Source organism: Pan paniscus, chromosome 13, assembly GCF_029289425.2.
Source record: "Pan paniscus chromosome 13, NHGRI_mPanPan1-v2.0_pri, whole genome shotgun sequence".
NCBI lineage: Eukaryota > Metazoa > Chordata > Mammalia > Primates > Hominidae > Pan > Pan paniscus.
The window spans coordinates 37,314,060-37,327,643 of record NC_073262.2 but is presented as its reverse complement, the minus strand read 5'-3'; the positions used below and the strand labels follow the sequence as shown (position 1 = coordinate 37,327,643).

General features: G+C 36.5%; 1 protein-coding gene across 1 annotated transcript in view; it reads left to right on the top strand.

The window, feature by feature from the left end:
* The window catches only part of THSD7B (thrombospondin type 1 domain containing 7B), a 914,353-nt gene that overhangs the window by 840,681 nt on the left and 60,088 nt on the right, over positions 1–13,584 (top strand). The window contains exon 18 of the mRNA XM_024927960.4: positions 12,274–12,415. Coding sequence (XP_024783728.3) covers positions 12,274–12,415 — 142 coding nt within the window. The remainder of the gene's footprint in view (positions 1–12,273; positions 12,416–13,584) is intronic.

Below are 13,584 nucleotides of genomic sequence, written 5' to 3'. Positions count from 1 at the left end.
TTCAAGACTAGCCTGGCCAATATGGTGAAACCCCGTCTCTACTAAAAATACAAAAATTATCCAGGCTTAGTGGTGTGCACCTGTAATCCCAGCTACTTGGGAGGCTGAGGCAGGAGAATTGCTTGAACCTGGGAGGTGGAGATTGCGCCACTGTATTCCAGCCTGCCTGGGTGACAGAGTGAGACTCTATCTCGAAAAAATAATAATAATAAAATAAAAAAACAACTCAATCAGATTCCCAATTCACTTATAATAAATATTTCTAATTGCTCATAGCTTCCTGAAAGTAAGGAAAGAGTTTTCTTCAAGAAGTATAAAAAGAAGTGACTATTTCAACTTTTTAAATAGTGAAAATATAAAATTTAATTTTTTAAAATGACTCAATTCCTCTCTTTGAGCTATGTGATATATGTCTTTACTGTCAATAATATTTCATTATTATGATGGCTATTATTAAAACTTTTAGTATTAAACTACTCTATAGCACCAGTTTTGAGCTCAGATGTGTGATCTATATTCCACTTTACCTGTGATTTTTATTTCATCTAATATGTGTGTTTCATGTCTAAGAAGAAAAGGCCAGATTTTTGCTTTGAATTTTAACATGTATCTGTCGTCTAGGTTATCCTAGAAGTCCTCTTTTGCATCATTTTAATCCCAAAAATTGCTTATCTGGAAAAAGAATGTAAAAATTCACTTATTCCCATGGAACCTCACAGTGTCAGTTGCCAGGGACCCTCTCCATAAAATATCACTACTGATGAGTCATACTGGGCACACTGATCTCTTGTTGAGTTTTGCACACACTTCAACTTTTTAAAAATTTACATGTTTCTTTCCAAGTCTTTTCTAATATCTTTTCCATTTTGGGTACAATATAACTATCACCTTAAAAAGTATCTATGAATAACATTATGCAAACTGTGATTTCTTAAAGAAGTATGTGATATATTTGGCTATATTAGATTTATTATATCCCAGTAGTATTTCTTAGTTCTTAATATTTATTTGTAGGATTTCTAAATCATTACTTTTTTGGTATGGTTGTACTAGTAGAAAAATAATATAATAATAATAATTCTGAAATTGCACATACAAGTCCTTTGGGTATTTTGACCTTCAAATTAGCTAATAAGCATAAATTCTATAGAGAGCATCTTTTCACCTCCCAGATTCTGTTCACATTTCAATAAGGCCTGTGGACAAAATGGACCTTCTCAATTTGGCTGCATGTCTTGTTTTCCAGATGCTAATTTCTATTTTGAGAGGCAAGTACATAGTGATGCTGAGTAAACAATTGTGGAAAATAAGTTTAAGATTTAGAAACAACCCAAACTCATCACATTCTCCTTTTTACCCTATCTCCTTTCATGTCTGTATACTCCTTCACACTGGCACTTTGGGCAAGTAATTTAACCTCAATATGTCTGGAAAATTGGAGTAATAGTGCACAACTCAGAGGCCAGTGTGAGGATTAATACATGTAAATCACTTAACAGCGTCAGGCACGTAAGTACAAAAATCAGTTGTAAATATTGTGTGTTTGACTAATATTAACTACCTGCTATGTAACAGGTATTATGGTAGACATCAGTGGTATGATGAAGAGACCTTGTCCCCAAGGAACATACAGTCTACTGAGATATACAGGAAATTCCAGATCAATCTCAGCAGAGCCATAGTGTTAAAAGTAAAAAAGCCAAGGGTATTAAAATAGCATATATTGGCACTTCGCACTTTTTTTTTTTTTTTTTTTGAGACGGAGTCCCGCTCTGTCGCCAGGCTGGAGTGCAGTGGTGCGATCTCGGCTCACTGCAACCTCCACCTCCCTGGTTCAAGCAATTTTCCTGCTTCAGCCTCCTGAGTAGCTGGGGTTACAGGTGCTTGCCACCACGCCCAGCTAATTTTTTTGTATTTTTAGTAGAGACGGGGTTTCACCGTGTTAGCCAGGATGGTCTCAGTCTCCTACCTTGTGATCCACCCACCTTGGCTTCCCAAAGTGCTGGGATTACAGGCGCGTGCCACCATGCCCAGCTAATTTTTTGTATTTTTAGTAGAGACGGGGTTTCATCATGTTAGCCAGGATGGTCTCAATCTCCTACCTCATGATCCACCCACCTTGGCTTCCCAAAGTGCTGGGATTACAGGCGTGAGCCACCACACCTGGATAATGGCACATTTTCTAACCCCTGGAAAGATCAGTGACATCTTTCAGGAAGAGAACGTTTTTCTGGAAACCTGAGAGGTGGGTAAGGGCGAGTTAGGCAAAGTGGCGTAGGAGAGTGATGAGGAAAGAGGAAAAAAATGAAAGAATACATCCTGTATGAGGAGAGCCCAGAACAACAATGTGACTAGAAAGAATGGACCTAGATCGAAGTCCCATGTGGGGGCCCCTATGTTGCTAGCCCCAAGTATGCAACTGGATAACACCTCTTCTAAGAGCAGATCGAGTGGCTTTGGCTAACCTGAGAGGAAAGGGGCCCTGCATTCTTTGGTGGAAGAAGAAAGGAAAAGGTGAAGCGTGAAATCCCAAACACATTCTAGATCCATTGTTTGGCCCCTTTTCTTTGGTTTGGTAGGGAGTGGGAATGGAGGGTGCACAAATATTAAAACAGAAATGTCATAGAAGTGGCCCCTTCTACTTTTCTGGGGTCTAGAGAAATACCCAGTACCCCTACTCTGCTGGCAGAGACTGGAATTTTTGTCCTGGGAGTCTCATTCCAGATATTATTCCGGGACTCCTCACAGACCAAGAGGCCTCAAGCAATTTATCGGCTACTTTGGCTCGACTTTAAATTTGGTTCTTGAATGGCTGGGGCTTAGGATAAAGAAAGAGAAGTAAGCATTGCATGGGAAGGAAAAGAAGGAGGAGGAGGAGGAAAGGAAAGAGAGAGAAAGTGAAAGGAGAGAGGGAAACTGAGATTGAGATTAAGAGTTTTGTGTGCCCTTATTTCAAATAGCAACTGTCACCTAAGGACCCTTTGGGTGGCATATAGATAAATATGAATAAGGCTTGCTGCCTGCCTTTGAGGAAACCACAGTTCACAAAAGATGCTCCCAGTCTAGGGGCCTGGCTGTCAGATTTAGAGTTAATTGGAAGGAGAAGTGCCCGATACATGTTTTAATATAACGGGACTGACAAGAGCAGGGGCAAAAGCTATGATATCATTAAGACGATATAACATTCCTGGTAAGACTTCACTCGTGTTATTCATTAGTGTCTTCTAATATTGGTGTTCCAGTGCCATTTATATTTCTCTCATTGAAAAAATTTCCAAAACTCATTTACATAAAATTTGCACCACCAATTATTAAGTTTACCACATATGCTTACCTCTATGTCTAGGTCTTTTTCTGTATATCTCTATTTCTATGTCTCTACACAGACCTTCCAAACACACACATACACACACAACTATTCTGTTTTCTGAACCATTTCAGTATATGTTGTAGGCGTCATCCATTTTATCCCTTAATATTGATAATTTAGTATGTAATCCTAAATACAGGGATATTTTCTAACATAATCACAACATGGTTTAAAAATTCAGCCTCGATGCAATACTCATAACTAGTCTGTAGTCCATATTTGTAGTTCTCATGGGTCTCAATAATGTCCTTTATAGTGTTTATATTTTTTTGATTACAGGATCCAGACTGTATTGCATTTGAGGATCATTTCTCTTACATCTCTTTCTTCCTCTCTCAATGCCAGATAACTGACATCTTTGGAGAATTCAGCCCAGCATTTTGGCTTGTACTTGGTCATATTTTTTCTTCACTCCCAAGCTCCAACTGTAATATAAACAGGTGACAGCCTCGATTTCTGTGATTGGATATGCCATACATCATTTATCTGTTCCAAAACCTTTGACTGGATTGTAAATATGCAACTTCACAACTCCTTAGTGTCATAAAATATCAGACAGAAAGACTATGTGAGGATGTCCCTGCCTATTATAAAATCTTCACCCAAATAACTTAGCTAAGCAAAAAATCTACTGACATTTATGCATCATCCTAACTTCCTCTTTGCAGTAGGCCAGCAAAGTCTTACCAGGAACGTTATATCATCTTGATGATATCATAGCTTTTGCCCCTGGTCTTGTCAGTCCCGTTAATACTAACACATGTATCTGGCACTTCTCCTTCCAATTAACTCTAAATCTGACAATCCAGGCCCCTAGACTGGGAGCATCTTTTGTGAACTGTGGGCTCCTCAAAGGCAGGCAGCAAGCCTTATTTATTGTTCTATTCCTAGCTTGGCTCTCTCATTCTTTAGCCTGTGATTTATCTTGCTTTTTGATTAGCTTATAAGCTATAGTTCCTTGTGTCTGTTCCCTCTCTTTCCCAATCTCTAATTACCATTGTCCATACTAAATGCTTTTCAGATTACAATAACTGCAATCACAATACAGCTCTGTGGTGCTTTTTTTTTTAACCAGTTATCTTCAACTCAACGTACTCCACAAGCACCAGTGCTTTACAAGTGTAACAGTTACTGAGGAGCAAATTAGACCTCCCAGATTGAAATCCCAGCTTAGATATCTACTATAAACTTGTTATGTTCTTTGATCTTTAATTTCATTATCTGTAAAAACAAGGATATTAAAAGTACACCTAGCTCGTTGGGAGGTTGAAGGGATGTGTGAGATAATAAATATGGAATGTTCAGCACAGTTCTAGGTATGTATTGACATTTTTAAATGTTTCCTGTTGCTATTATTTGGGGAATAGCATAGCACCCAGAATATAGTTTTAGTTTCCCTCACTATTATCCATTTATTTCTTAAAAGACCAGTGGAAGCTGTAAGGAGCTATTCCTCTATGCACAGATATGTATGCCTTGTTAAATTCCTTAAAATTAAGGTAAAGTATAGGAAGAGACAGTCTTCACTGAAGGACCCCAGAAATCTGAACCTCCGGCCCTTCTAACTGACCAGATTAGTTTATAGTGTTTCAATCAGGTTTGCATTGATGTTATAGTAAACATTCTTGTGTTGTATGCTATCTTTTTACCTATGTAAAATGCATTAATGATAAGAGTGCACTGCACTTGCAGAATCCAAAACTCCCAGGAATTCAGGATACACATTCATTAATCTCATTAAACTCATTAGATATCTCAACCCCCTGGGGAGGCTAAGTGATAAATATTCTCTCTACTTGAGACAATTGAAAGGCCAGACTGCCCTTGCAAAGCTTGCGTTGTTACTCACTAACACACACAGTCTGTTGAAATCTATTTGTCGAGTATCTCTGAAGCCCATGAGCCTATTAGGGGAAAGATAAAATTTAAAAGAAAAAAACACACCAGAAGCACCAAATTAATATATAGAATATGAGGTAGCGATAAATGATATGGAGAAGAAAAATATGTAGGAAGACAAGGAGTAACATGGAAGAGTTGCTGATATTTTTACGTAGCATGATCAGAGAAGGCCTTTCTAATAGAGAAGGCTTTGAGCAGTGGTGACCAGAAGCAAATAAAGCAGCAAGTCATGCAGGTACTGGAGGAAGAGCATTGCAGGCAGAGGGAACAGCAAGATCAAGGCCCTGGGGCAAGGAAATGCTTGGAGCTCTCCAAGAACAACACAGAGGCCAGAGTGGTGAATGAGGTGTAAGCAGATAGTGTAAGGAGGTGAATGGGCAGATTGTGTAAGCAGGCTATGAGCATTCAGATATAATGCTGGACCCGATTGTGTATAACTTTGTAGGCATAGAAATGGACTTGGTTTTCACTAAGTCGGGAAGTCATTTAAGGGTATGGAAGAGAGGAATTAAATAATCTGAACTGAGCTATTTTAAGAAGATAGTTCTGGCCCCAGAGGTCAACATAATCTGTAGAATGGGAAGATTGGAGTCACTTATTAGGTTATTGTTATAATCTAAGTGAAGAGTGATAGTGACTTTTACCAGGATAGGAGTGGCACAAATGGTGAGAGGTAGATGGGTTGTGCATTCTACTTTGAAGATGGAGCTGAAAGGATTTGCTCAGGTTTGGGTTGTGAGGTGTAAGAAAAATAAGGGAGTCAAAATTGATTCCAAATTTTTTGACCTGAGCCTCTAGATTGTTGGAGTTGCCATTAACAGAGATGGGAAAGATTAGAAGAGGATGCTGGGGATGGGGTATCAGTTTCTTATTGTGCACATAAAGTTCAGAGACAATGGTTTGAGGGCATTGGTTTTAAAACTAGAACATGCATTAGAACCACCTAGAGGACTCATTAAAACAAGATTGCCGAATCCAAACCCCGAAGTAGATTTTTCTTTTGTCTTTTTTTACCCTAGGGTTTTTGATTTAGTGGATCTAGAATGGGATGGGACCCAATAATTTGTATTTCTAACAAGTTGCCAGGTGATGTTGATGCTGCTGGTCCTGGGACCACACTTGAAGAATGACTTTTCTAGTATTGAGAGTATCCATGGAAGGCATGGCTAGGGTAAAAAAAGCCCCAGGGCATTAGCAGGGGCGAGTTGAAATATAGTTAGTGGAATGCTTTCTGCACCTGGACTGCTGGAGTACCCCCTTCGGTTCTACTTTCTTCTACCTCATGGCCAATATTGATACGTGTGAGCCCATGGTCAACAACAGTTTTTGAGTTTTGATCCTACTTCACATTCGGTCACAAAGAACCCTGTGAAAGGAAATATTCTAAACACATGAAGAGTTGACTCAGACACTAGCTTTTGCTTCTTCTCTAGTTAAGTCTAATTTATCTAGATAGGCTGCAGACACCAACCTAACTCCATACCCATTTCTATGGGAAGAGATATGCCTAAAAAATTAATTTGTCTGACAAGTTTACATTTAAGAATCACATTTTTTTTTTGCTTTAGATGTCATATAATTGAAAGCAAATTATTTTCTAGGTACAAACTTAATTTGATGATTGTATTGTTCTGAAATTAATTCTGGCATTTAAAGAAGAAAACCATTTCATCTTATAGAGAAATATTCTAGAGAGAAAATAGAGTGAACATCCACTTCTTTTTAAAAGTTATAGCTTTAGGGTACATGTGCACTACATGTACCCTAAAACTTAAAGTATAATAATAATAATAATAATAATAATAATAAATAAAAAATAAAAAATAAAAAAGTTATAGCTTATAGCAAAACGCACCAAAAAAAGACAAGCAAACCTTTATAATGAAAACAGTTTTGCAATAATGATCATCACAGTCTATGTAATGGAAAAATTCTTTTGATAAGAATTTATCATTACATTAGTGGCCTTTAATCATTTTTGACCATGGTCTACTATAAAAATGTGTTTTATATCTCAAAAAACACACAAATCATTGTTTACCTATAGATGTTATGAATATATATATATAATTTTTTGAAATAATTTTTACCCTGAGTATATGACAGATGTTTACTATGCTATGCCCTATCAGTTTTAATATTGCTGGCTTTTACCCACTAAATTGAGAACCAAGATGGCATGATTAAAAACATGTACTCACAAGGCTGATAGGGTTGGAATCTTGGCTCTGCCTGTAACTGTGTGATCTTGATGAAATTGCTTAACCTCTCTTTGCCATCAGTAACATGGGAATAATAATATATCTACCTTATAAGGCAGTTATAAGGATGAAATGAGTTAAAGAACTTAGAATGGTGACTGACATATAGTAAACACTACAGAATTATTAGTTACTAATATTGTTTTCACAACCCAATAATATGTAATGGCTTGAAGTTTGAAAAAAACAAAACAAACAAAAAAACACTTATTTGGATGACTAAGACTAACCTCACCCACCTGCCACCTTATCTTCCAACACGTATAAAAAATTAGTAAATTAACTTTCTCAGAGGCAACTTAGTAAGTTCTTTTGTTTTGTATGGAGGGTGAAATAGCTCCATTTCCTTTTAAATCCCTAGTATGTTCTTTTAAAGTGTAATTGTAAGTCTTTTGGGGAGACAAGGTATGATCTCTTGAAACTCCAGACTATAAAAAGAAAATTCTTCCTTAGATGATGTTTTATTCATTGGTGTGGTGTCTTGCATTTAATGTATTTTCAAAAACTATTTGTTTAAAATGAGTGTAAATCTTAATAGAAAAATTTTCAAGGAGACCAAGTGATGCATACAGATAATAAATTAATAACTTTGTAATTTACAATGATTTCACATTCATGTGTCTTAAATCTGTAATTCAAATTATATAACATGAAATGCTAAATTGAAACATAAAAATTTGAACCTCTTCAAGAGTCACCATGTACAGTGTAGTAAATTGAAAGATAAAAGTTTGAGACTCTTCAAGAGTCACCATGTACAGTGTACTAGTTATAGATAATTTATCAAAACACATAGCCCCAAATTATAATGGTTCAAATGCAATGTAATTTTTGCTGATCACCCAGAAAACAGTCCAAAGTGAGTTTTCCAGCTGTGGAAAGGGTAATCTGAATCTGTTACATGCATCACTCTGAGGCCCAAGCCCATAGTGGGTGTGCTGTCTTCAAGCTTGACTTCCAATGTAATTCTGGTTACCCCTATTCCAGCTCTCTGGAGGGAGCCAGTGCAGGTTGGAGGATGACAAGTGGGATTTAGCATCAGGAGTGGAAGTGTCACATAAGACCTCCCATTTATTTGTCATTTATCAGAACTCAGTAACATGGTCACTTAACTGCAAAGAAGGCTGGGATGTATGATCCAGTCTTGTGCCAACAATGAAAAAAGAAAATAGATTTTAATAACAAATAGCAGACCGCCAAACATCATTAAGTTCTATTGCAAAAAATCCTTGTTTAGCACTATTAGGTCAATGTTTTCTCATTATATTTGACTAGGAACCCTGGTTTTCTCTCTTGGCACCTCTTAACACACTATAGAAAACACACTTTGGAAAAGATGGTTGTCAGGAAACTATCAAATCTCATAATGAAAATAATCTTACATTTTCCAAGAACAATGAGAGAAAGATTGTTTTAACTTCTTCAAAATTGATTAGGACACAGATGCAGAACAAATAAACTATATATTTAACAAATATACAGTTAAATCATTATTAGCCGAATACCCTTGTAACAGTCACCCAGGTGGCAGAACCTTCCCAGCTACTTGGAAGGAAGAGCTTCATAACTTCCTCCTGATTATAACTTCCTTGCTTCCCTCAAAAGTAAATTCTGCCCTGATGTCTATGGTAGTCTTTTCCTTACTTCTCCTTACAGGTCTAAAACCAGAGTGGTTCAAACATGATCACTTAGTTCTGTCTTTAGATATGTCTTTAAATCCCTTTTAACCTAGCTTCTCCTCCCCTTGCTTGTTTTCCACCTTCATAGTAATTTATTGGTGAGGAAACAGGCCACCTGTCCTATAAACATTTTCAGTCTCTCTTTCGTGAATTGCATCTGCATGGTGAGGTTTAACATGTTCCTTTATCCTTGAATTTCCTGTAAATTGGAAGTTGGATATCAAGGCTTCATTACTCTTTGACAAGACTCCTTCATAGAAAGTGTGCTGTTTACCAGAAAGCACATCATCTTGAGGGATATGAATACAAGTATTTAAATCAGGCAAAAGCCTTTGCTTCTAGAGATAACAAAATACGTGAAGGCATAATGTCATAAGGGAAGATTGAACTTTAAGGTAAATGCTGCTTTACAAAAGTGGTAAGTCATGAAGTGGTTTCTGTACTAGACACTAACTGGTTCTAACTGGATCATCTTCTTCCCTAGCAAATAAACATTAGCTATATAACCTTGATTTTTTAAAAATAAAACTGGTCCAAAGTTGACTTTTGGTTAGTTATTCACACATCATTTTCCCACTTCTATATGCAGGAAATTGACAATATGTCTTTATATAATTACTCTAGTGAAGAGAAGATCCAGAATTGTATTTGAGGAGTCTTGATCTAATAAAGAAATCATCCAGATAGATGTAAACATCCTTTCTCTTCTTTTTTCACTTATCCTCACACTCCTCCATCTCTCTTGTGGATAATTCATTATTTTATGGACTTTGTATAAACAGCTAATAGAGAGAAAGAAATAAGGATAAAAACACTAACATTAAACTTTCTATAAATAGCTATTAGAAAGAAATAAGGAGAAACAGTAATCTATCACTTGTTAGCAGCACCAGGAGAATTTTTATAAGATGAAGTGTGAAAATACTGCCTGAGATGAGGCTGAATAACGTTCATGGATTTCAGTCACCTACGCAATCCTCTTTGCCTGTTTCTATGGGAAGAAATTTAGTAGGGGAGTAAGGTGCAGTGTTGGTTTTCTTTATATTAATATCTAATTATCCGAAACTATATGATATGAAATGTGGATTACCTCAAGAAGATATTTTAGAACTATACCCATCAGACTTATACACATATGGACTGTGAGATCTGAGGAAGAAAATTCTTAAATCTTATCAAATTTCATCCCATCCCCATTCTTCTTTCTCATCTAGGTTTAGATGCGGAACTAAGGTTTAGAGTATATAAGTGAATTGTTCAAGGTTACATAGTAATTTGATTGATGTGTGTATGTTTTATTTTCTCTTTTACTTGATAGCTTACACTAAGCAGGTACCTAAGCCTTTACATGTATTCACTTGTTTCAGACATTAATTGATTACTTTATAAGATAGAAATGTAGGAAAGCACTAATCAGGAGTATCTACCAAGATACTTTCATTTTATTTTATTGACAAATCATTTGTTATTATTCTGCCACATGAAAAGAAGCATTCAAATTAATTGGTAAAATAGTAATAAATTATTGGTAAGCATTTAGCATGGAATTCATGTGCAGATAATTAAGAATAATTGCTTGGTTTCATGGGCCCTTCTTGATTATCCAGAGACAATTTGATTCAATTAAGTATAAAATTATAAGTACTGACAGATCCAAATACAAAATCACATGGATAGTGAATGTGTATCAATGGTCCAAACTTTTACAATTAGAAGAAAAATTTGTGGCATGCTTTTTGCATAATTTAGTGCAATCCAACATAATAATTTTGGTTCATAGCCAAGACTCAGTGTACAGGTTTTGTTCTTTACTACTATATCTGAAAGAGGAATAGGAATAAAAAACAAATTGGTGATTTGATGATCTTCATCCAGAGACTTTTATTTTTCCCATGACTTAAGAATCTATGGGCCTTGTTAGATTGAGGGTCTGGGATTGCATGTTGTGAACATGTTTAATGGTATTTGTTGAAAAACTATGACATATAATTGATATTAAGACTTTCAGGGAGTGACATGAGAAGTAGAAGCCATGATCCAACATGCCCTAAAGGAATTTGTAAAGAAAGTAAGAGGCAGGGTGATGAAGAAACAGAATGACGATGCAAAGAAAGGTTAGCACCTGAGGATATATGTATGTATATGTGTTTAGAAGCAGTTCTATACAGAATTTCCTAAGCATGAGTGGAAGTTTGCTCAAAAAGGAAGAGAAGAACATGGTATTGTTAGAAAAAAGACTGACAGGAGTGAGGCTTGATTAGTGTTCTGAAAACGGTGAATAGGATTTGGAGGACAGTGGAAAGAAGATTGTTCCAGTAGGAGGAGCTTGAAGGCCCACTGTGGGTAGACCAGCTGGATGAAATCTGGCAGGCCGGTTGACCTGGGTCAAGAACATTATAGGAACTGAGGCTACAGGAGGACATGTGGAGCCACAGGTATCATGATATTTGCAGGATATCTTTGGAGTTCACATTTTCACATTAATTTTGCCAGAAGGGCAACAGCATGCAGTTGTCCATGCTCTGTGGACCAAAGGCATTCCCAAATAAGAAGAAGGTTCTAGTGTATTGGCAATGTTGATTTTATAATTCCTTTTCTATATCTCTGTGTTCTAGTGTTTAAAAAATGATTTTCTCATGAAAATTTTCGTGTGATTATTTTTATTAGTCTAGACTATCTGAGGTCACAGGGCAGTTTCTTCCTTTTTTTAAAAAAAAAGCATTTAAACATTCAAAATATACGGATCTCTTACATTGTTGCAGACCATTTGAGAGTACAGTGTGAGTTTAAATGATAGAAATAGTCTCTGTGTGCTTAATTATATACGGGAGATAGAAATGTAGCCTTCAAGGCAACACAGGATAAACAAAAGAGTTGTCAGGTGGAGAAAAAGAATTTATAATCATTCACAGAATGGTTTCATTTTCTAAGTAATATGTTTAACCCTCTAGATAATCTATTCCCTATATTGTTACATATGTGCCTACTTATACCTGTATATCTTATATAATTTATCAAATAACTTGCCCACAGTCAACTTTTCCTACTCTGATTTTAATAGTCATGCGATCCCCACACAATGCAGAGAAGAACTCGCCACCTGCTAAGACCATCACTGAACTCAAGGACTTGTGCTGAAGACTCACAGGTGCAGCCTTGCCTCCTGAATGAAAATTGCTTCCAGTTCCAGTACAATCTAACAGGTACAGTTAAAATCTATGACCTTGTCGTTCTCCCTGAACATTGACTAATGAGAGAATTTTTGCGTGGGTTTTCATTCTCAAGATTAAGAATGGAGAGTAGAATGTGTGAGTGTATTGCATAAAAGCCTGAGGACTTCATGTTTCTAGTATCCCCTCACAGAAAGAAATGCCCACTCTTGGCATGTAGAATCAGCAAGGCCACATAAAATCTCTGTAGTAAGAGAAGCTTAGAAAGATTTGGCAACATTTCAGCAAAATGTTGATTTAAGCCATGATAAACTGAAACAACAAAAATAAGTAGCAGAGAATAATTTACCATTGAGAGAAGAATGTAATCATACTGTGATAGAATTTGGCTCTTTTATGCCTTTTATTATTTCAGAAATCTGAGCTTGTAAGGTACTTTCTGTATGGGTCTGAATAAGAATGAATGCTACGACTGACTGGTCAGGGATGTTTTCGAGGCACTGGGAGTTAAATCACTCTAGCTGTTTGGCCGCTGCTCAGTAATTTTCCAGGCACCACAGTGCTCAGTGTCTAAAACCAGAGGACTGGTATAGTTACATTGATCTGCTACTTGCCATTCCCTGCAGCAGCAGACATTCCATAATGCTACAAAATATGGAACCATGTTAAGTCACAGCATTGAATTCAATACTGACAACCAAACCACCACATGCCTGCAGAGGCAAAGCAATTGCCTTTTCTGAAAGAAAAAAAAAAAATCCTCACCACAGCCATGTTGGCTCTGCTGAGATTCCTCTTGTGGAAAACCTCATAGTGACTTCTGGGGGGCTGTCTGATTGTCTTCGTGGGTAAAGATGACCTGGTGTATTTGTCCTTTTTCTTTAGAGAAGAGATCTCTGGTTTTTATAGTACTGTTTCAGAAATACAATAAAACTTGCTTTATTGGAAGAGCATATCTTTGAAACACTGATTTTACTATACATGGGTTTGCTATTCTATTCCTATTAAACTATTAGATCATCTACCAATATGGAAAATTTCTTTAAAGAGTTTTTATATGACCAAGGGTCTTCCTTTCTACTGACACCAAAAATAACTGTTGTTTAAAAATCAAATTAACTTTGGGATAATTTATTCTAATTCTTCACCATCTAGTTTGTAGTATGACTAGCCAAATCTGTAAAACTTTTTCTCATGATAGA